At 40.2% G+C, this 22675-nt stretch overlaps 1 protein-coding gene across 1 annotated transcript in view; it reads right to left on the bottom strand.

The window, feature by feature from the left end:
* bsna (bassoon presynaptic cytomatrix protein a) overlaps window positions 1-22675 on the bottom strand; it is a 115705-nt gene that overhangs the window by 75918 nt on the left and 17112 nt on the right. The window contains exon 2 of the mRNA XM_030733218.1: window positions 4980-6344. Coding sequence (XP_030589078.1) covers window positions 4980-6344 — 1365 coding nt within the window. The remainder of the gene's footprint in view (window positions 1-4979; window positions 6345-22675) is intronic.

Here is a 22675-nt window from a genome sequence, read left to right as displayed (position 1 = left end):
ATCAGTTCTCTTCAGATGTGCAGTTGCCCACAAACACAAATGTGACCTCACAAACACATTTAGACACACAGTCAGGTAGATGTGGTGCAGTTATCCTAATAATTGTTTGGACAGCAGTGGTGACAGCCGAGAAAGTCTGAATGACAGACTGGACAGTGAAATAACCTCATTCACTCATTCACTAACACCTGGTTTATATGTGTGTGTGTGTGTGTGTGAGTGTGTGTGTGTGTGTGTGTGTGTGTGTGTGTGTGTGTGTGTGTGTGTGGTCATGGTGATGTTGGCATCACCTGAGACAAAGTCATACTGATTAGCATGTTTCATGTCGAATTAAGTAATTGATTTGGGAAAAAAACAACCTTGGAAAAAAGGGAGAGGAAAAAATTCAGAAAGGAAAAAAAATTACCAGAAAAGGAAGGAAAGAAGGAGGATGAGGTCTGTGTGAGGCAGGGATTAAGCTGAAGAGGATAGAGGAGAGGGAGAAGGCTAAACCATGTGACTTCTTACTTTTCTGTTTCAGCAGACACTGCCTCTCCCTTACATATTTCATCTCTCTCTCTATTTATATATATAAAAAAACTATTCTGAATTATTGATAAATCAAACGAGCGCGACCTCCATGTTTCTCTGTCCCACAGTGTTCCTGTCTTTCTCAGACGTAGCTGCACTGTGATGTCAGATGTGTTCATTTTTTAATAAAGACAAAGGGTTGAATTCTGTTTCATAGTCATAGTTAAATACATGATAAAGAGAGTCCAAATAATGACTTAAAGTAAACAACTATATAATTTGATAACAGGACATTTTACGTTTGTCTCTAGATTATGGCCCTTGATCTATTGGGGGGGGGAGGGGGGAGGGGGGGTTGCATTATAACTTGAAGTGCCATGTTAATTGATCTAATAGGATACTTCCCAGGTCAAGTGAAGACCTGCACATTTTGTATTTATATTAGCAACAGCTTGGTAGTCATTCTTTTGCTGGGCTTGCTTCTACAAGATATAAAGTAGCTTGCTTCAGCTTCAGGCTGACTCCTGTCTGCTGATGTAAACTGGAGTCTTTACATCCATACAGTATTTGTTTTGTGGATGTGTGTGTTAAGTAAAAATAACAAAGAGTAAAGATAAATTGTAAAACCTACAAAGCCAGCCTGGATTGAGCTGATGGGAATTGTTATCAGGTGTAAAAAAAAGTACTGTATATGCAGTTCATCTGGGATATCATCACTTCTTTGTTGGCTTCTTTCCCTGCCCTTCTTTGCTTCACTTCCTTGATTTATTGCCTTCTTTTTCCCTCCTACTGCTCTGATTTCTGGTTTTTGCATGTGTGTGTGTGTGTGTGTATGTGTGTGTGTGTGTGTGTGTGTGTGTGTGTGTGTGTGTGTGTGTGTGTGTGTGTGTGTGTGTTCCCTCTAGACTAAAAGCTGCACATGATTCAGCTCTGCATGTCTGGTTTCCTCTCAGCATCAAGTTCTCTTTCCAACTGTTTGCACCATAGCTCTGCTCCTTATCCCACTTTAAAATTTCTCTTTTTATTCCTCTGATTCTATGAATGTCTCTTCATCCATCTCAATTTCACCTTGAGTTCTTTTTCATAATTTTCTAAGAATTTCTCTTAGAAATCTACTCTTATTCTATTTCTATTGCCACTTTTTTCTGTATGCTTATATTGATTAATTCTCGTGATCATGCCCATCTTTTCTAGGTATAATTGCCCTTTTCTAGAGAGCTCAGGAGTTAGAAGTCATCATCCTTTTTTTTTTATTTGTTATTTTCCTTTTTAATCTTTCTGTCTTATCTCTCTGTCCACCTTCTCCTTTCTCACTTTATTCACTTTTTAAGACCTGCAAGCCTTAACCCACATTGCATACAAACACACAAGATTCATAGCATACACACATCTCTTTGCTATCTATAAATAGTAAGTCCAAGTAAGCCCACTTATGAATAAGCATGACAGTTTCAATGGTGATTTCTAATGATCTAAATAACATTATGACCCACTCCTGCTTGTTACTGTGTGTTTATCACTGTCCTGAACATGGTAGTAAAGGTATTATGTGTATTATCTCTAGGGCGATCTTCAGGCAAACACTTCACATTAGTGTAAAGTACTCAAGACCTAGGAGCCATCATGCTGCCTCAAAGTAAATATACCGCGAGTCTCTATAAATCTGCCTGCCTCTCTGACTGACTGACTTTCATGCATCCTTGTTTATTTTCCTTCATGTGTTTCCTTCATCAGTTTTTCCCTTTTTATACATTTTTTCCATTTGACTTCCTTCTCTGCATTACTACTGTACTTACCCTTATAAACTCTTACACTCCTCTCCTTCTCCTTATTCTTCTGTTCCTTATCTTTCGCTTCTTCCTGATATACTTACTACCTTTCCTTTTCTTTTGATTTCTCTCCTCTTTTCAACTCTAAGCCTGCATCTGGATCGATAAAAGGGGAGGTGAGAGGGCGGTTAGCCTTTACACTTGTTTCTTTATACCATGAGCAGAGATACTTTGGAGGACAGAAGGAAAACGAAACAGAAAAGGATGTCTATGTTTTTTGATTATGGTTCTCCTAGGAACACAGTCTTTTCTCTCACAGTCTTTTCTCTCCTATGTCTAGCTCATTGTATTTCTACTATTTTAATTCATCATTCATCTCTTTTTGCTTCCCCTTAGTACAGAAGAATATTTCAACATGTGCACAACACACCGTCTAAACTGACATGATGAAAAAGAAAATGTCACAGTAGATTATAATGCAGATAAGTGTAACATGAACTCCTGAACATTGTTATGATTCTCACTACTGCAGATGTTTCTGTTTTCCAATTAGTATAATTTCTAATCTTTTTTTGAGGAATGTGGCTTAAATACAGGCTACCATAGCTCAAGGGGATGGCAGTGAGAGGCAAGGAAGTGGCATTGAATTTAGATAACACGAGATAACACATCAACTAATAAATTAACTTCAGAATAATTTTCTATTTTTTTTTACTGAAAATTTATGAATTGAGACAAAACCAAGTTCAATTAGACTCAAATACAAAGGTGAAACGAGCATATGCCAACAGTACAAGCTGTGCACACAAAATTTTAAGACTTCTTCCATAAAAATAATTTTAAAAAGCCTGATTTAAGTTTGGCCTGTATCCTCTTCAAGGTGGGTTTCTGGGCAATGTTGCTACATTTGCAGCATTGGAAAAATCAAAGAGCACACTTTCTGTAGTCAGAACTAGAATTAAATGGCGCACTCAAAAATTAGCAGACAAGTACAGAAGGGCACAAGAAGCCAACCTTGAATGAATATAAGAGGATGGATGGATGGATATACATTATATTGCCAAAAGTATTCACTTGTTTGCCATCACACGCATATGAACTTGAGTGACATCCCATTCTTAATCCATAGGGTTTAATATGATGTCGGTCCACCCTTTGCAGCTATAACAGCTTCAGCCCTTCTGGGAAGGCTTTCCACAAGATTTAGGAGTGTGTTTATGGGAATTTTTGACCATTCTTCCAAAAGTGCATTTGTGAGGTCAGACACTGATGTTGCATGAGAAGGCCTGGCTCGCAGTCTCCGCTCTAATTCATCCCAAAGGTGTTCTGTTGAGTTGAGTTCAGGACTCTGTGCAGGCCAGTCAAGTTCTTCCACACCAAACTTGCTCATCCATGTCTTTATGGACCTTGGTTTGTGCACTGGTGTGCAGTCATGTTGGAACAGGAAGGGGCCATCCCCAAACTGTTCCCACAAAGTTGGGAGCATGAAATTGTCAAAGAAATCTTGGTATGCTGAAGCATTAAGAGTTCCTTTCACTGGGGTTAAGGGGCCGAGTCCAACTCCTGAAAAACAACCCCACACCATAATCCCCCCTCTACCAAACTTTACACTGACTCAATCCAGTCAAACAAAGTCCGACAAACCGTTCTCCTGGACTCATCTATTGGATTACCAGACAGAGAAAGAGTGATATATCACTCCAGAGAACACGTCTCCACTGCTCTAGAGTCAAGTGGCAGCATGCTTTACAACACTGCATCTGATGCTTTGCATTGTGCTTGGTGATATAAGGCTTGGATGCAGCTGCTCAGCCATGGAAACCCATTCCATGAAGGTCTCTAAGCACTATTCTTGAGCTAATCTGAAGGCCACAGGAAGTTTGGAGGTCTGTAGCGATTGACTTTGCAGAAAGTTGGTGACCTGCGTGTACTATGTACCTCAGCATCCACTGACCCCGCTCTGTCATTTTACGTGGCCTACCACTTTGTGGCTGAGTTGCTGTCATTCCCAATCACTTCCAATTTGTTATAATACCACTAACAGCTGATGGTTGAATATTTAGTAGTGAGGAGATTTCACCACTGGACTTGTTGCACGGTGGCATCCTATCACGGTACCACGCTGGAATTCATTGAGCTCCCAAGAGCGACCCATTCTTTCACAAATGTTTGTAGAAGCAGTCTGCATGCCTAGGTGTTTGGTTTATACACCTGTGGCCATGGAAGTGAACACCTGAGTTCAGTGGTTTGAATGGGTGAATGAATACTTTTGGCAATCGCACAATTGTTGTAATTTTGTAATGCATCCCTGCAGTGGAGTTTAAAACAATCAATCAAGATGTTGAAATGCTCACTTTTAGCTTTAAATTAAGGGGTTTAAGACAAGTATTGCATTAAGTGTTTAGGAATTAAAGTGATCTTTATACATAGCCCCCCCAAAGACTCAAAATTAGTTGGACAATGAGGCCTGTTCCCTCATTACTCCATGACAATTTTATGGAGATAAAAGATCTGGAGCTGATTCCAAGTGTAGCTTTAGAAGTGGCCAAATCAACAATCTGGTACATTCTTAAAAAAACAGGATTGTGTGAGGGGAAAGTGTACATGCCTGTGTGTGTACTAGCACAGTTTGTGTTCTTATATATCCGCAGTAATATGTTGTAAGGTTCGGTGCACTGCCTGTACGTGTGTCACTCTTACCTCCACCAGATGTGGTGTTGGGTTGAAGCCACATAAGTTACACACTTGGCTCTGACACTGCGTACAGGAATTGTAGTTAGGTGGGTCAGAGCTGCCGATGTTCAGCTCTGTTTTACAAAGAGGACAGTTCACTTTGGGTTTCATAGGCTCTGGAGCAACCACAGGTGCTGCTGCCACAGGCTCGTGCTTCTGCTGCACTTTCTGCTGATGAGTAGGTGTTTTCTGCTGTTGTCCTTGTGGCTGTAGCTTTTGTCCTTGCTGTCCTTTTTGTTGATGAGCAGGTGACTGCTGTTGTTGCAGTTCTTGTTGTTGGGGCATGGTCTGCTGCTGTTGCTTCTGAGTTGGCATATGGGGTCCACCCATAGGACCCCCCATTTGACTTGGGACATGAGGACCTCCCATTTGGCTTGGTGCATGAGGACCCCCCATTTGGCTTGATGGATAAGGACCTCCCATTTGACTTAGCACATTAGGACCACTTATTTGGCTTGGCGCATGAGGACCCCCCATACTGAATGGTTTAGTGCTGGTGGTCCCTTGTTGTTGCTGCCTGTTGTCAGGTGTTGCATTACTGAACACCACCTTGCCTCTTGCAGGGCTTGGTTGGGTGGAGGCGGTAGGTAGAGGGTCAACATTGATCAAGGTACTAGCCTGATTGAGCAGCGATGCCCCAAAGCCAAATAGTTTGGTCAGGCCATCCTGGGCAGGAGGGGCCTGACTTTGAGGTCTGTGAGCTGGGGAGGATCCAGCGCTTCTGGTCTGGTCATGCCGTGCCATAGACTGGTGCATTGGAGAACCACGACCCAAATCGGGTTGGGAGGGTGCCTTGGTCAAACCAGGGAGGGGTACTGCACCAGGGTGAGGAATCCGAGGACCCCCTGGCTGGCTAAGGCCTCCTGTGGGACCTCCAATAGTTCCTGGCGCTCCAGGACCTGTCTGGGGGTATTGGCCAGATCTCATGCCCTGCTGAGAGGGCCCTGTCTGAGACGGGGGGCCGCCAGGGCCTGGATGTCTCTGTAAGCCAGTGGAAGTGTGAGTATGGGACCCTGGCTGTGATGAAGGATATGACTGTTGCTGGGACTGGGGATACTGCTGTGACTGGGAGTAGGGTTGAGTCTGGCTGTAGGGCTGAGACTGAGGCTGCTGCTGCTGCTGCCGCTGGGTGGGCTGACTCTGTGCCAAAGATTTCGGCTGTGCTGCTGCTGTCGGCTGTGTTGGCTGAGGTGCAGGCTGCTGAGGCTGGACAATGGGCTTGGCTTGGTGGGACGGAGAGTGAATCTGCTGTTGGCTCTTGGAACGGGGCGTGGTCATATCAATGCCAAGAGCTCTCTGCATTTGACAATTCAGACACAGCCACTCCTGGACCTGCAGACAAAAAAAGAAAAAAAAAATCAAATATATGGATATGCTCAATTTGAATAATTTGAAAAGTCATTTTGATTTGTCTATGTAACAATATTGGATATATAGAGAGTATTTGGCATCAGTTTGGTCCAAGTCTTACATAGAGACTATAGAGTTATTTTGAATGAAATATTCAAATGAGTGACATTTTTGTGAATACATCAATCCACTGAATGGAAATAGGTTAGATGTTTCATACATAATTTGATACATAATTCACTTGTTAAACCACATCTTTGGCAATACCACTTGAATGTAAATCAGGTATCTGTCAGTTTGAACAATTCTTTGCATAACACTAACAGGCTTAGTATGGCTCAAGAACTTTTCTTTAATGATGTAGTCTTTACAGCCATCACTGTAATTAATTCATATTTTCTTTCAAAGCTGATTACTATTCATTTCTTTAAATATTATCGATGACTCTGACATGACACATTAATGTTTCCTGCCATCTAAACAACATAAACTGTGTTCATTTACCCAGCTTCAAAGCTGCAGATAATATAAAGAATGTAAGTGGATGCTGCACGTAAAATATGATTTATTTTTCTTTCCACGGACATCTTCGGTGAAGACAATGTAGCAATAATCCACAAATTATTGCACAAATTAAGCCACAAATTGACTGCAATGCTTAATGACTGCACAGTAGAAACTGCAACCTAAGTGCAAAAAATTGCATCTCTCACATGTACAAAAACATAAATCCTCACAGACACGCAGGTATGCACGCATGCACCCACACAGATACAGTATGGACACAAATGGGATACGAAAAGATATATAAAGAGACACACACAGTCAAATGAAATAAATATGCAACACTCCTCACCATCTAAAAATAAAAATAAAACATCACCCTCCTCCTCCTCCTCCTCTTCTGTCCTCCTCCTTCCTTTTCTTCCTCCTCCAGATGAGAGCTGATACTCCCTTGTGTCCGGACCTTGCTTGGTTCTCTAATTTCTACCGATTGCAAAAACAACCCAGCTCCTCTCTCAGCTGTGCCAATCTCCTCTCGTCCTGTCTTTCCAACTGTAGCTTTGCATTCACCACTGCTACCTAGCTGCCATAAATAGTGCTATTTTAGCTCCCCTGCAGTCAGAGCAAAGCTAGTAAATCTCTGCACGTTTCATGGATTTCTCCCATCCCCTTTTCTTCCCACAATGCAATGCGCAAATGTACTGTATTACCCCACCCGGTATTTAATAACACCCCCCAACCCCTTTTCTAATTTTTTTTTGCAAAGTGGTACAGTGTAAGGTGGAGGATGTAGAAACACTGAGAGAGGAGAGAAATGTCTGCATCACTCATGTACCCTAAGTAAGCAATTCCTCCCACTGTGCTGTCCCAGCCTGCTTTGCTGTCTGGCATTTTCTAGCTTGACAGCATTACTGATCCCATGTTCCGTTAACTCAGCAGCTACAGCCATTTCTACAGCCTGATATTGTCTATTTCTCATTTAACATATTCTCTCTGTAGCTTTCCGTCCAAACATCTGCTTTTCTTCTTTAAACCCTCTTTTTTTCCCCCTACTCTTACTGATTATTCTTGTTTTCATCTGTATCCAATTTTTCTGTTCTCTTTCTGATCAGGTTGAAAATGTAGGTCTCGTTCCTTGAATAGCTAAAGCGGAAGGAAATTTGAAAGTATAATTTTGCTGTGCGCAGTCCTCCTATGTTGCGCTGCCATAATTACATCTGATGAACATGGAGAGGAGGGAGAAGAAGAGAAGTGGATAAGGAGAAAGAGAAGGGGGAGCTGATTTAATCCTGTCTCTCTGTCTAGCCCTCTGCTTTATATACTACATCACAAGAGACACTGGAAGGGACGAGGGATACGGTGAGGGATGGAAAGAACAGGGAGGAGATGGAAAGAGCAAACAGTGGAGGGAAAGAAGTCAGCAGTTTTTTAATCCCAGCAGCTCTTCAGCTCTCATCATGTCAAGGTTAATCAACAGCATGGCAAAGTAGAATTCTAACTTCCATATTGTGGTTTAAACCAGCACGCCTGACCATTGTTGTAACAGGTGAGGAAAAATATCTTGGCTAATTGTGCAGGACTTCAAGGGTTTGTTAAACAATTTACACAAAACTAAAATAATGACAATTTTGTCCTTTTTTTGGACACAGAAGAGCAAAAGCAAGTGCAAATTACAGTGAGTTGGGTGTACAAAAAGAACCTCACCTGGTATTTTGGTTCATGCAGGTGCAGAATTACACAGGGGTGTGTTCAGTATACTCATCAACCTAATCACATCTAATCATTCTGACACAACTATACCAGTGACAGAGAATCACGACAAAAAGAGCTCAACAAATGAAAAAAAAATCATAACTTTGTTGTCTGGGTGTTGCATGGCCCTATTCTAATTCAGACTCTGTCGCCCTACATACTTTCACTGCATTTGTGCTGATCCAAACCAACTAGCCTTAAGTGGCAGAAAAGCAGGGGGATCATAAGAACCTACCTTACCACTTCATTAAGAGACCCTACAACTGTGACTCCAGAGTTATGCTGGTTTAGGGTTCTGCTTAGTCATTCATGTTTTATTATGAAATCACCAAATCTTTGTATTTACTTCATTTAATTCTGCTTCCTGACTTTTTTGTCACCACCAGTTTTGTGCACCACTTGTCAATAGTTATCTAATTTACCTTTTGTGTAGCTCTTCTCAGGTGTCACATTATCTTGTTACTCCCTATATTCAAGCTACCCAGCCCGTTGCTAGTCTTTTCCTTGTGTGTGAATGATTTGCTTTGTTTTCACTGTAGTAAAGCATGAACAGTAGTATGCTTAGACCTATCACAGGTTTTTACTAAGGTAACCTGTAGAAGAGCAGAAGGAGACGATGTCTTACAATTAGGAGATGTGCGCTCACAAATCAACAGCATGAAGTCAACCTTGGGTTGAAAGGTTTTGGTTAGTTATTACATTTCTCACTTAACCTTTAACCAGGAAGTCCCACAGAGTTGAAAAACATATTTCTCAAGAGAAAGCTGAAAGTAGCATGAAGAAACTAATAATGTAACAAATGACAAAAATGCAAAAACCAACACAGGAAGACGATGTTACAAGTAAGTGAAACAAAATGAAAAACAGAGTTAGATCCATAAGTATTTGGGCAAATTTTGTGATTGTGCGTCTGTACACCACCAAAGTGGATTCTAAATCAGTCAAGACGTGTTTGAAATGCACACATTCAGGGTTTAACAAAAGTATTGCTTCAGTAACCCCAACATACACAGCCACCTCATGCTGGTCATCAGCTTGGTCACACACTGCTGCGGGATGGATCCCATTCTTCAACGAGCATTTATCACAGGTCAGTCAATGCGGTTGTGTTGTTCACTCTGGCACGACTAGCATGCCCAAGCTGATCCCACAAGTGTTCAGTGGGGTTGAGGTCAGAACTGCAGCCAGGTCATTCCATCCTTTTCCACTTGGGGGTGACTTTGGCTCAGGAGGTAGAGAAGGTCATCTACTAATCGGAAAGTTGGTGGTGGGATCCCTGCCTCCCATTCTGCTCTTAAGTATCCTAGGAACCACAAGTAAGTCAGCAGTCTGAGAGTGAAGTGCTCTATTGGGGTGATATGGTACTATGAGGTCTTTAAGATAAGATGGGGCCTGATTATTCAAGACCTTGTATGTAAGAAGAAGGATTTTAAATTAAATTCTGAATTTAACAGGGAGCCAGTGAAGAGAAGCCAATATGGGAGAAATCTGCTCTCTCTTTCTAGTCCCTGTCAGTACTCTAGCTGCAGCATTTTGGATCAGCTGAAGGCTTTTCAGGGAGCTTTTAGGACAGCCTGATAATAATGAATTACAATAGCCCAGCCTAGAAGTAATAAATGCATGAATTAGCTTTTCAGCATCACTCTGAGACAGGATGTTTCTAATTTAGAGATAATACACAAATGCAAGAAAGCAGTCCTACATATTTGTTTAATATGTGCATTGAAGGACATATCTTGCTCAAAAATGACTCCAAGATTTCTCACAGTGTTACTGGAGGCCAAAGGTAATGCCACCCAGAGTTAGTATCTGCTTAGACACCATGTTTCTAAGGTTTGTAGGGCTGAGTCTACCATGTGGCACCATTTAAGGGGACATAAACAGGCTTTTCAGTGATATAAGATTCATTGCCAAGAAACACTGTTACTATATATATATATATATATATTTAAATCTGAATTTTGCTGCCGACAGTTGTCACCAGTCCTCTACCCCAGTTTTGAGGTGCAGCTCTTGGAACTGAACTCTTCTCCCTCAGTCCTCTACGCATTGTTGTATCGTCCACCAAAATGCATTAAGGACTTTATCCAGGACTTTGGTGACTTATTGGGGAGTCTCATGTTGAAATACGACCGTGTTTTAATTGTCGGTGATTTTAACATCCATATTTGTTGTGAGTCTGGACCATTGGTAAAGGATTTCCTCGCCCTTATTGACTCTTTTAATCTCACTCAGTGGGTGAGTGATCCAACTCATGAAAAGGGACATACACTTGATCTGGTTCTTTCATATGGTCTGGACGTCTGTATCGCTGATATTAAGGACTGTGAGATTTCAGACCATTTTACTGTAATTTTTAACACTGTGGTTTGTAACCAGGGACTGGACAGCGAGAGACCTGGACAGCGAGAGACCTGTGCAGCGTTTGCGCACGATAAATGCCACGACCGCTGCTCAGTTTTCCTCCGCGTTTACTAACTCTGTCCTTTGTGATGCCAACCTCCACGCTGATCTACACGTCGAAGAGTTAGTTAGTGTTTTTAACTCAACGTGCTCTGATATCCTGGATTCTGTCGCTCCATTCAGGATCAAACGTAACAAATCATCACATCAGCCCTGGCTGAATGACACCACTCGCACTCTCAGACGCGAATGTCGGCGCGCCGAGAGAAAGTGGAAGAAGGACAAACTCCAGGTGTCTTTAGGGATCCTGCGTGACCGTTTATCAGAATATCAGAGGGCTGTTAAAGCTGCAAAATCTGCTTTCCTGTCTAACCTGATTTCCAGGAAGAGTCACAAACCTCGAGTTATTTTTAATATTTTTAACTCAGTTATTAACCCCTGTGATGCTCTTCCTATGGAGGCTTCTTCTACACTTTGTGATCAGTTTTTGAAACACTTTGTAGATAAAATCTCCTCTTTAAGGCTTTCACACTCACAGACTGTTTTAGACCAAGATTCATCTTCAAATTTCTCAGCTGTTTTTCAGCAGTTTGAGCCTGTGACTTCTTTAGTTCTAAAGGAAGTGGTATCTCAACTAAGGCCTTCTAATTCCCCTCTGGATATTGTTCCCTCTTGCCTGCTTAGAGACACTCTTCACATCATTGGGCCCAGTATTTTGCTCATACTGAATGCCTCACTTTTATCAGGCTGCGTACCAGTTGCCTTCAAGCATGCTGTTGTGCAGCCTATTATTAAAAAGAAAAATCTTGAGCCAAATGTTCTTTCCAATTATAGGCCAGTTTCTAAACTACCTTTTACTGTATGTCCAAAATATTGGAAAAGGTTGTTTTTAATCAACTTCAAACCTTTTTAACTACTCATGGTATCTGTGAAGAGTTTCAGTCTGGTTTTAGATCCCATCACAGCACAGAGACAGCACTTTTAAGAGTTTTTAATGACCTTCTTTTAACTGTTGACTCGAGTTGTTCTGCTGTTTTGGTTCTTTTAGACTTAACTGCTGCCTTTGACACGGTGGATCACAACATTCTTTTGTTGAGACTTGAACATGCTGTTGGTCTTAAAGGCACAGTTTTGTCTTGGTTTAGATCCTATCTATCTGAGAAGTCTTTTTCTGTAGCCCTGGGGGAATATTCCTCTCCCTCAGCCAATATTTGTTGTGGTGTGCCTCAGGGGTCCATTTTGGGTCCAGTCTTGTTTTCATTATATATGCTGCCTTTAGGAGAGATATTTAGGAAGTACAATATTCCCTTTCATTGTTATGCAGATGACATCCAAATTTATCTCCCTATTAAATTGGATGCTTCTGTCCCGCTGCAGCCTCTGTTTAACTGTCTTCATGATGTCAAAGACTGGTTAACACAGAACTTTCTTACTTTAAATGAAACCAAGACAGAAACTATTGTGTTTGGAAGCCGCATCCCTGTGGATAAGCTAACTGGTATTCTTGGCCATCTTGCATCTTACTGTTCCTCGGCTGTCAGAAACCTTGGAGTGTTTTTTGATAGTTCGTTTAAATTTGAGAAGCAAGTGAACACAGTTGTAAAGACCAGTTACGGCTGATTGCCAAAGCCAGATCCTATCTTCCTCCAAAGGACCTTGAAAAAATTATTCATGCTTTCATCACCTCTAGATTGGACTACTGTAATTCTCTGTATTTGGGTCTTGAAGGATCATCTCTCCATCGTTTGCAGGTAGTCCAAAATGCTGCTGCACGTCTTTTAACAGGTACTAGAAAGCATGAACACATTACTCCAGTTTTAGCAGGTTTACACTGGCTCCCTGTCCAGTCTCGTATTGATTTTAAGATTCTTTTACTTACTTTTAAAGTCTTAAATGGAATGGCACCCAGCTATTTGGCTAAGCTGCTCAAACTTTATAACCCCAAGAGAGTACTGAGATCATCTAGCCAGATGCTCTTAGTGCAACCGAGGTCTCATTTTAAACATAGAGGGGATCGGGCTTTTGCAGTCGCAGCCCCTAGACTGTGGAATAATTTGCCACTTTATATTCGTACTGCAGAGTCCATACAGTCTTTTAAATCCTCTCTAAAAACTCACCTTTTTACCTTGGATTTTAATTTGAGTTCAGTTTGAATCCCATCAGATTTTATGTTGTGGTGTCTCTTGTTTTAGTGTGTCAGTTTTAGTTTTCTTTTATTGCATCATATTTATTTTATCCCTTGTTTTTTATGTTTATGTCTTATTCTATTTTATTCATCAATGGAAATTTCTTTGTTACTTTGTAATTGATCTTGTGAAGCACTTTGGTCAACAATGTTGTTTTTAAATGTGCTCAAGAAATAAAATTGACATTGACATATATATATATATATATATATATATATATATATACATATATATATACATATATATATATATATATATATATATATATATATATATACACACACACACACACACACACACACACACACTTACGGGCCTTCTCTGATTGTTATGCTCTAATGTAAGACAATATATTATATGTACCAAGAGAAATCCCCAAATCTACTGCTCACAGTATGCATACTGTATGCTGTATAGGGTCATTTAGTAGTACTGGGACTTCCCTTTTGCAGATTGGTGTTCCCCTTTAATACACCTGCCTTATACAGTCTTATAAAATGCACACAGACAACATCTAACGTGTTCATGAGCAGTCACCATTTTCTGACACTCCAAAAGTAAGCACAAAAGTATTATATTAGCTTCTCTGGTAGAAAGTTATAGACCAAACAGAGACTAATAAGCCTGTTACAGAACAGCTATGAAATGTATCTTGTAACAGCAGCATACAGGAGTGATTTCAAGTTACAGGACATGGGCTCCTGTGTGTGTGGGCCTCACATTTCTCCCAGTCAGCTTGCTTGTGGTGTGCTGGTCAGCACAGGCCATTTTCAGGCCCATGGAAGTTGTTACGAGAATTAATAGCTGCAAATGTTTTTTTTTTTGAAAGGAGGAAAATGAGCCCTGACAATCTCCAACAATGCTGACTGCACACTCACACAGAAGGAAATATAAAAGAAAGACAAATCAGTGTACTGTTTTCTTATATCAGGAATGTTGGATATTTTGATTAAACAAAAAAAAGTACATTTGAGGTTCATATGCTAGGAAATTTGATGCAAACACTGTTTTGGCATCCTTTTATATGAAAAAGTTATCCAAACCACTGCTTTCAGATTTGTCAGCATCAAACCTCTTGGTGCTGATGAAAAATATGTTGCAAGAATTATTAATTTCTTTTGGTGTCACAAATGCAAAATAGGTTGAAGCTCCATCAACATTTGAATACTTGTGGTATAAAGAACGGCTTCATTATTTGACCAGCGCATTTCAGCCTGTGGTCTTCATCTTATTACAAATGCAGGCATATACAGAACATCATGCCTAATAGCAGCATATGTTGTTTACCAGTCAAAAAAAAAGAAGCATAATATGGTTATTAAGATGAATAATGCGAGCATGTTCTAATGACCTATTGTTAAGGTAAAGAAAGAAACACTGTGAACTCCACAGACTTTTTTACAAGACTTTGAATGGTGCTTTCCAACAAAAACACACACACTGCAGACTGTGACTGTAACCTTTAACCTCCACCTTGAGAAGCTCAGCTCTCCTCATAGACTTTCTTTGTTGCTACCACTCTTATTTCTCTGCAGACACTTCACACCTCCACTCACACACATGGAGGTCTGAGCTCCTCTTGTAACAGTCATTAACCTGAAGGTCAGGTCTGTCTGTTTAAGAGGCTGAACTCGGTCAGGACTGTGTCTTTGTGACACAATGCAATCACACTGGAAACAACTGGATTCATTTTTAAAAGGGCCAGAGGTGTCAAAAAAGTTGAACAGATGTTGAAACACAGATGGGGAGATGCAGGTGGTAAGAAATAGCTAAACTGATTTACCAAATGATAGCAGATAGCTGAGGTGCCAATTTAGTTGCTGTTATGAACACACTGTTGTAGTAACTTTTCTGGGACCCTGCAAGACAGCACCATGAACGTGGAAGCATATGTTAGTCCTAAAGGAACAAAAAGTAGAGGAACCAAAGCTAAAAATTAAATGTAGATTAAAATAACTAAATAACTAGATCAAGTGGCTTTACAGATAAAATGTGTAGAGAGTTAGCAGTGAATTAATGCAATCGCATACCAGCTGCAACATCCATCAAAATGTGGTTGGAACATAGATACCTGCAGCTCTACTTTTGAGTACATCAGGCAAGTGGAAGATTACTGTGACTCTAATTTGTTACTAACTAGCCTGGAGACACAGAAAGAAGGGGGGAGGATGCGGGTGGGTCAAGATCTAATCAGTGAGCTAAAACAGCATAGAGGAGGAAGTCTGTGAGGTCTTCCTTGCTCTGCCTTTTCTCACTATCTCACATCTCTGTTTGTTTTTCTCCTACTATCTTCTAATTAATGAAAACAGTTAATAGGAACTCGACCGAGGAGGAGGAATTAATACACTTAATGTGGTTATCCTGTTGATTTGTAGAGTTCAGTTGCCTAAACTGCACAGGATAGAGTACTTTACATATACTAACCTTTAAAAAGAAGCCAATGTTCTGTAATCAGTGGAGAAAAACAAAGAATTCTAACACATTAGGCCTCAGTGAAAGGATGTGCTGCTTTCATGTGTCTGTCACACGCAAACTGGCAATTGAATATGAACTTGGTCACACTGAAAAACAGCGCACACAAACGGGACACACTCTCATACACAGTGACCAGCTGTCAGCATAAAATATTCATGCCACCTATCTCCAAACACTACTGACCAGGTGTTCCCGTCAATTCACAGCGAAAACTAAAAGTTCGCTTCATCACATCGTCTGCAGCAACACTGCCAAACATTTATCGAAGTTTCTCTTTAAAATGTCCCTCAACACAATAAAAACATCTTCAAACTATATTGCAACACTCTCGTGAGTAGTAGTTTTGAAAATGCATTTTATTCCAGGAGTTAGTTTAGGTGAACATCTGTGCAGTGCTTCGTGACCATCTTGTACCACACTCAACCCTGAGAGCAGAACCTGGAAGCTGTCCAGTCACAGTGCTACACTGGTGCCAGCAGCTCAAGTGTTTGGATGACAAGTGCTTTGTTCAAGGGCATCTCACCAGCTCACAAGTGTAGAAGCCCAACCACCTTGTAATAGGTGTCCTTTCATTTGACCACCTTGGAGATGCAAAAGAATTTGAGTACACATTTTAGCACTTCAAGAGAAAATTGCACCTGTATAGTATACTCTGCGACATATACATGTGTATATTGTAAATTTAGGGCTGGATTGTGAAGTAGAGCTGAAATAAATACTAGTGTCCCGGTGTTCTTAACCCTTTATAGGGCAATCATATAAGGATTAACAATCTTTGACAAAATAGCAGTATTTGGCACCCTGGAAGACAAAATGCACTGGTACTCACAGTCGACTCGATACTATTTTATCATGGTATTTGCCATAATGTTGCCTTAGATAAGCCTACATAGAGGATTTACCCACCCACATATCTCAACACACTGATGGTTTTTTATTTGAAAGTATAGTGACATGACACTTTTTCTCAAACATCACACAAAAATGGCTCAAACACTGACAATAATTTCATGCTTCTTGTCCACAGCACTGAGGCATCAGTCATCACATGAATTAAAAATGACTTCCAAGTTGAAGCTGTTGTCTTTGTGGGGGTATCTGTGAAACTGTAACAGCCCTAGGAAACGGCGGGGGATGAAAGAGCACAGCGGGAGCAGACGTAAGCTATGATGGCTCCTCTTAAGAATCATAGTAGCTAAAATATTTAATTGTGCAAAGAAACAGTGGAAAGTCTATTCAGGATTACAAGTATAGTATGGTTACATTTTGCCTTAAATTCACCTGAAATGAGCTGTAATTGTCTAGAGTGGTTAGAAGTGTCACATCTAAATGTAAATGAAGCCTGTATCCACTGTCTGTGTTTTTTTTTTTTGATTGTTTGTCCTGAGCTTCTCAATTTTCAGGCAAACAGTAAACATTTTATTGTTGATTGTTTGCCTCTTTCTATAGTCACACATATAGTACATCATACAGCCTAGCATTCCTCTGCTGTATTTATTTGCACCTCTATTGAAGGGCATATACAAGGTTTTTAATCGCTCTGTCAATCAACAATGTATGCAGCTTTACAGACAAAAGAAGAGGAGGGAAGCAGAGAGGGACGCAGTGAAAATACTCAACATCATAGGAGCGTTTGTAGGAATGCAGGGCAACTTCAGATAAAAGAAAATTTACTTAACATTGTGAATGTGAAAATTGGTAAAAACTTTTAAGCAGGGGGAAATTAAGTTGTTTTTGATTCGCTTCATAGGTTCATAGGTGTGATGATGATCAGAAATATACAGATTTAATTATAATCTGTGTAAGTTCTCAATCATCCATGTCATAGTAGTAGTTGATTTAATTATAATATTGTACATTTACTCACAACAGTCCATGCCATTGCCATGGCTGGGCTACCTTGTACCATTTGTTTGTTTTTTGTTGATGCAGCTAAATAGCTAAAAAGCTACCAACAGAAATAACCGTGAACGTCAGTGGACACAACAAGGGTTCGAAAACCCAGTTTTTCTTTCCATTGTGAGAATTTAGATTAGACAGATGGTTCCTATGAGGACACTAATATACAGTATGTACAGCAGGTAGAATTTACTGAGAACCTTCTCAGATACATGTGTACTCAACTTAGGGAGGTTAATGTTTAAAGATAATAACAATCAACAAATTAATGTGAATATTGGATTTAAAAGAATCACTACAGCATATGAGAATGACAATATATTAAATGAAACATTAACAGATGCAGGGCACACAGAGGCATACTGTCGCTGTATGCTGAGTTAGTCACAGAGTAGAGGTGCTTTTGCACAATGACTTCAGTGAGTGAACAGTTTGTCTGGCTGCTCACGGTCATGGCAACAGACGAATGTATTGATCAATATTCCACACGGATAGAGGACGTCCCTGCAAGTAATCCCGTCATGAATCACACAGATTCCACAGTTAATTATGAAAACACACCAACACAACACATTTGTATTCCTTTTACATACTTGTGAAAACACCCATTGACATTATGCATTTCCTAGCCCCTATAAATAACCTCAACCCACACAACCACCTGCCTGCTGTTTGCTTAACTCTGGAGAAAGACCAAATCTTCCACAAACTCAACCTGATTACTAGATGTCAGGAACAACAGAAGAACAAGCTGGATTGTCACATAACATGTCACAACCTGCAAGGCTTGTCAGAGAACATATCATTTCTATTTTTCATGACTAATAACTTTAAAGTTAAAAAATATATAAAAATTAAAGCTAAAATCCCATCATCTTCGCCCCTCGCCAAATAATAATAAATAATATAGAAGGTAATATTTGAATTTAGCCATTTAGCTGCTTTAGTTTCAAAGTCTCGACATTGTTGCTTGTTCACTTACACTAGCATGGCCTGGAGGCATTGATATTCATGTTATTAGTAACACCTGCACAGAGGTTTGCTTTTAAAGCGAGATCATCATTGTGCTTAAAAATTCTCATCCTTTTATCGACAACCTGAATTTGTTTTAAAAATAAAAACTACATTTACATTACATACATTATAAATATGACAAAGATTTATTCTAGCATTAAGCATGCATCTTGGCACTGACAAAAAGATTGATGGCATCAACATTAACGTAAGCTAAGGTGTTTAAGGGGCGGGTCATCTGTTTGTGTGACAGAAATGGAACACTTTGACAGATTAGATGCTCAGAAGATGAGTGATGTTGGATAATCTACATTAATGACAATTAATACCTAATGAAAACTAATGTAAATTGTTACAGTGCATTTTGAAAACTTTGTGTGTCATCAAACTTCAGTCATTTATGTTCAAAGAAAGTTTATTTAGCAGAATATGGCTGTTTTCATGTAGGTGTGGTGCAAACCAAGCTTTTGCTGCACCCTAAAATACACACCAATTAATTTAATTGGTGAGTCTAAATTGCCCATAGGTGTGAATATGAGTGTGAATGGTTGTCTATCTATCTGTGTTAGCCCTGCGACGGGCTGGCAGCCTGTACAGGGTGTACCTCTCCTCTCGCCCTGTGACAGCTGGGATAGGCTTCGGCCCCCCGCAACCCTGAAAAGGATAAGTGGAAGAAAGTGGATGTATAGTTACAACATTTGCATATTATTTTGTGGGCCCCATTTGTACTACCAAAAAAGCTAAGACCTGCTGGGGCATGGACATGGGTTCCCCAGGGGTGTTTTGTGGTCTCACACACCCGGTAGCCGATGCTTTGAGTCGCATGAATTATCAGTTCAGGCCTACATAGATCACATTTGTTCCCAGATGCTTGACTAAATAGGGCCTGGAGTATTTGGAAGCCAGGCCAACACAATTTTTGTGGGTCATGTGGGGCCCATTGGCTTTAAAGGGGAGGCTGCCATCTGTGAATGATGCTGCCATTGAAACAAATTGTTCTTGAATGAAATCTTCTCCCAGCTTCTATAACTTTGTCACTTGCTTCTCCGGGATCCATGCAACATATATCATTGTAGACTAATAATAATCTAAGGCAGCAGTGCAATTTTGCATAATTAGCCTCTTTTGTTATACTCTTATAGCTGTAAAACCTAGTGTTAGTAGATTACGTGTTCTTGCTTGTTAAGGTTTTTGTAATGTTAGCTGTCTTTATACAGTTGCTGAGATTTTATTCACGGTGCCACAAACCACAAACCTTAAATTATAACAACTGAAGACAGAGAGAAAGACTACCCCTCATTCAACTGACAGTTCATTCCCTGCCTTGTCCAGATGAATGCCACACATTAACCTAACACACACACACACACACACACGCACACACACACACACACACACACACACACACACACACACACACACACACACACACACACACACACCTATCCCAACACAATTACCATTAGCAAGCTTCTGGCTAAGAGAATGTCATAAAACCCAGTCACCTTTCACTTCTAAAGATGTGCACCAACACACACACACACACACACACACACACACACACACACACACACACACACACACACACACACACACACATACACACACACACACACACTAGTGTCTGTTTTCCGTTTCATAACTCACTTTCTTATCATGCTATCTCAGGGTGATCTCGCTGTGTTGCCACAATCTGCAAATAAACACACTCCCGATGACCAACCTCAACTGTAGGCACACACATAGATATATACACACACATCTCCAGCACCATTCATCCATGGCCTCTCCTCACTGAATAACTCCAACTGGTCGATAGTATTGACCACTAGCACACTACAGTATAATGCATGTTTCTTAATTAAAATCTGGCTCAGCACTTTGGGCCCAATCCAATATGATTGCAACCTCATTGTGTGAGGTTGAGTGCGTGTGAGTGGAAATACATCTAATATTTCAAGCATTGGTTAGAATTAGGTTTAGGTGGTGAGGGCTTGAGTTATGATTTTAGTCATGATGGATAAGGTTACTACAGTATAAAAGGTTAATGAATATCTTCTGTGACTGTGTGTCCTCACACAAAATTATGTGTGTGTGTTGGTGTGTGTATAAATACTGAACTTGTGATTAAATCCTTCAGTTGAAGTCTGTGCTGTTAAATCAATATTATATTTCAGTGAGGCTGAAAAACAATACCACAGGGTACTTCAATGGACAGATGGATGGAAAAAAGAACTCAAAAAACATTTGGAAATGTTTGAAAAATAAAAATGCAAATGGATAGAGTGAGCAAAGGAAGATGATGAATAAGAGGAGGATGGATTAGAATGAAAAGACAACAAGGAAAGAAAAATAAAGTATGCATGAAAGAAACCCTTGAAAAGAAAAATCCGGCGAGATAGGAGTACATGAGATAAAAACACAGAATAGAGGAGCGAGGTGGATGATGGGATTTCCAATGCATTTTTAATGAAATGATAAAGAAAGTGGTGTTGCTTGTTTGCAGGAAATAAATTACACAAACATGAAGGATAACATCATCTGATGTGAATTTATATATGTGTTTACTTCTCTGTCACATCCACGCACTCTTTTGTTCTGCACACATCAATACTGAGTTAAAAAAAAAACTGTATTCGAAACCAAATTTACATCATGTTGCACCAATCCAAAATGAGTTTGGCCTAAAGGGGTTTTTTTACATACAACAACACTTTATCTGTAAAAGCGACAATGTGACAATGCTGGAATATTTGGAGCTGTTTGGAGCTATGTTGTCCCTTTGGCTTCGCCCCCTGGTAGGGGCTCCCATGACAAATTGATCCTGGGTGAGGGGCCAGATAAAGAGTGATTCCAACGATTCCAATGACCCCTATGTAAAACACAGCAAGGGAACAGTTTACCCTGCCCAGCATAGGGTTACCAGGGCCCCAATGAGAGTTAGCTAGGTAAAGATTAAAAGACACAGTTTGGTTTTTCATACTTTTCTTAGAAGGGAACACAGATTTTAATTAGTTTAACATGTTAATTTTCTGCTTGGATTAGATTTCTTTGATGATTTGAACTGCCATATGACACAGAGTATTGAGGACATTACACCAAAGGGTGTCTGCAGTCTTCAAGAGACAGGGGCGATAAGACATCTCTCCAACCAGTATGCTGGCCAGACAGCCAGATGGTGCAGACCTATTTGCAGAGGTATGACAGTGTGAACGAGCTGTATCACCTCCACCTCAAACAGTCTTATCACGCAGTGACAGCGCCCAGCCATCCTTTTAAAAACTACCTATGGCCAGTTTTTCCCTCTCCATCAACTGCCGCTCTCCCTCCTCCTCTCTCATCCTTTTATCGACAACCTACCTTCTGGTGTGTGCGTGTGTGATAGTAGTTTCTCTATGTTTCTGGGTTCCTTTTGGACTCCAAGGACAATTAAAAGTGTGTTGACATACACAAATATGGGTGTAAAAGATCACTAGCAAAGACTAGAGCACAGGTTTCAGAAGATTGAGTTATACAATGTGTCCATATAACTGTTTTAACATAGCCAACTGGCTAATGTGACAAGTATAGCCTGCAAAAACAAAACACCCTTCCCCCCTGTCACAAAAAAAAAAAAGAATACTCCATAAGTGTGGAGGTTGGGGTGAAAAGAGACATCACAATGTAAAAGTACAATATAACACACAAGAGCAACATAATAGTCAGTGTTGGTCTATTTAAACCACAATCTTGAGACTCCTTTGACCTTAACAAGCTAGCAAATTGAACATAAACCGCAATGTTTCCCGCAAATACAAAAAAGCCTGATTTGTAATTTGCAATCGCTTCAGCAGCCACAGACAAACAATTTTTCTTTGATGTCTGGAAAGAGCGCAATTGTCTAAATTTTAGTACCCAGTGCACACTTTTACAGTAATTGTTGATGCAGACGGAGCCAAAATTCAGTCAGTTGCAATTCCAACAGCAACAACAACAAAAAAATTAAATTAAATTGAATCTAAAATTTGTATTGTCTTCAAGGAAGACAAAAAAGATAAAGACAGTTTACCACCAATATAAACTACCAGTGAAACATTTATT

Source organism: Archocentrus centrarchus, chromosome 7, assembly GCF_007364275.1.
Source record: "Archocentrus centrarchus isolate MPI-CPG fArcCen1 chromosome 7, fArcCen1, whole genome shotgun sequence".
In the NCBI taxonomy this organism is placed as follows: domain Eukaryota; kingdom Metazoa; phylum Chordata; class Actinopteri; order Cichliformes; family Cichlidae; genus Archocentrus; species Archocentrus centrarchus.
Note: the sequence above shows the minus strand (reverse complement) of the source record. Positions and strands in the feature narration are given on the sequence as shown.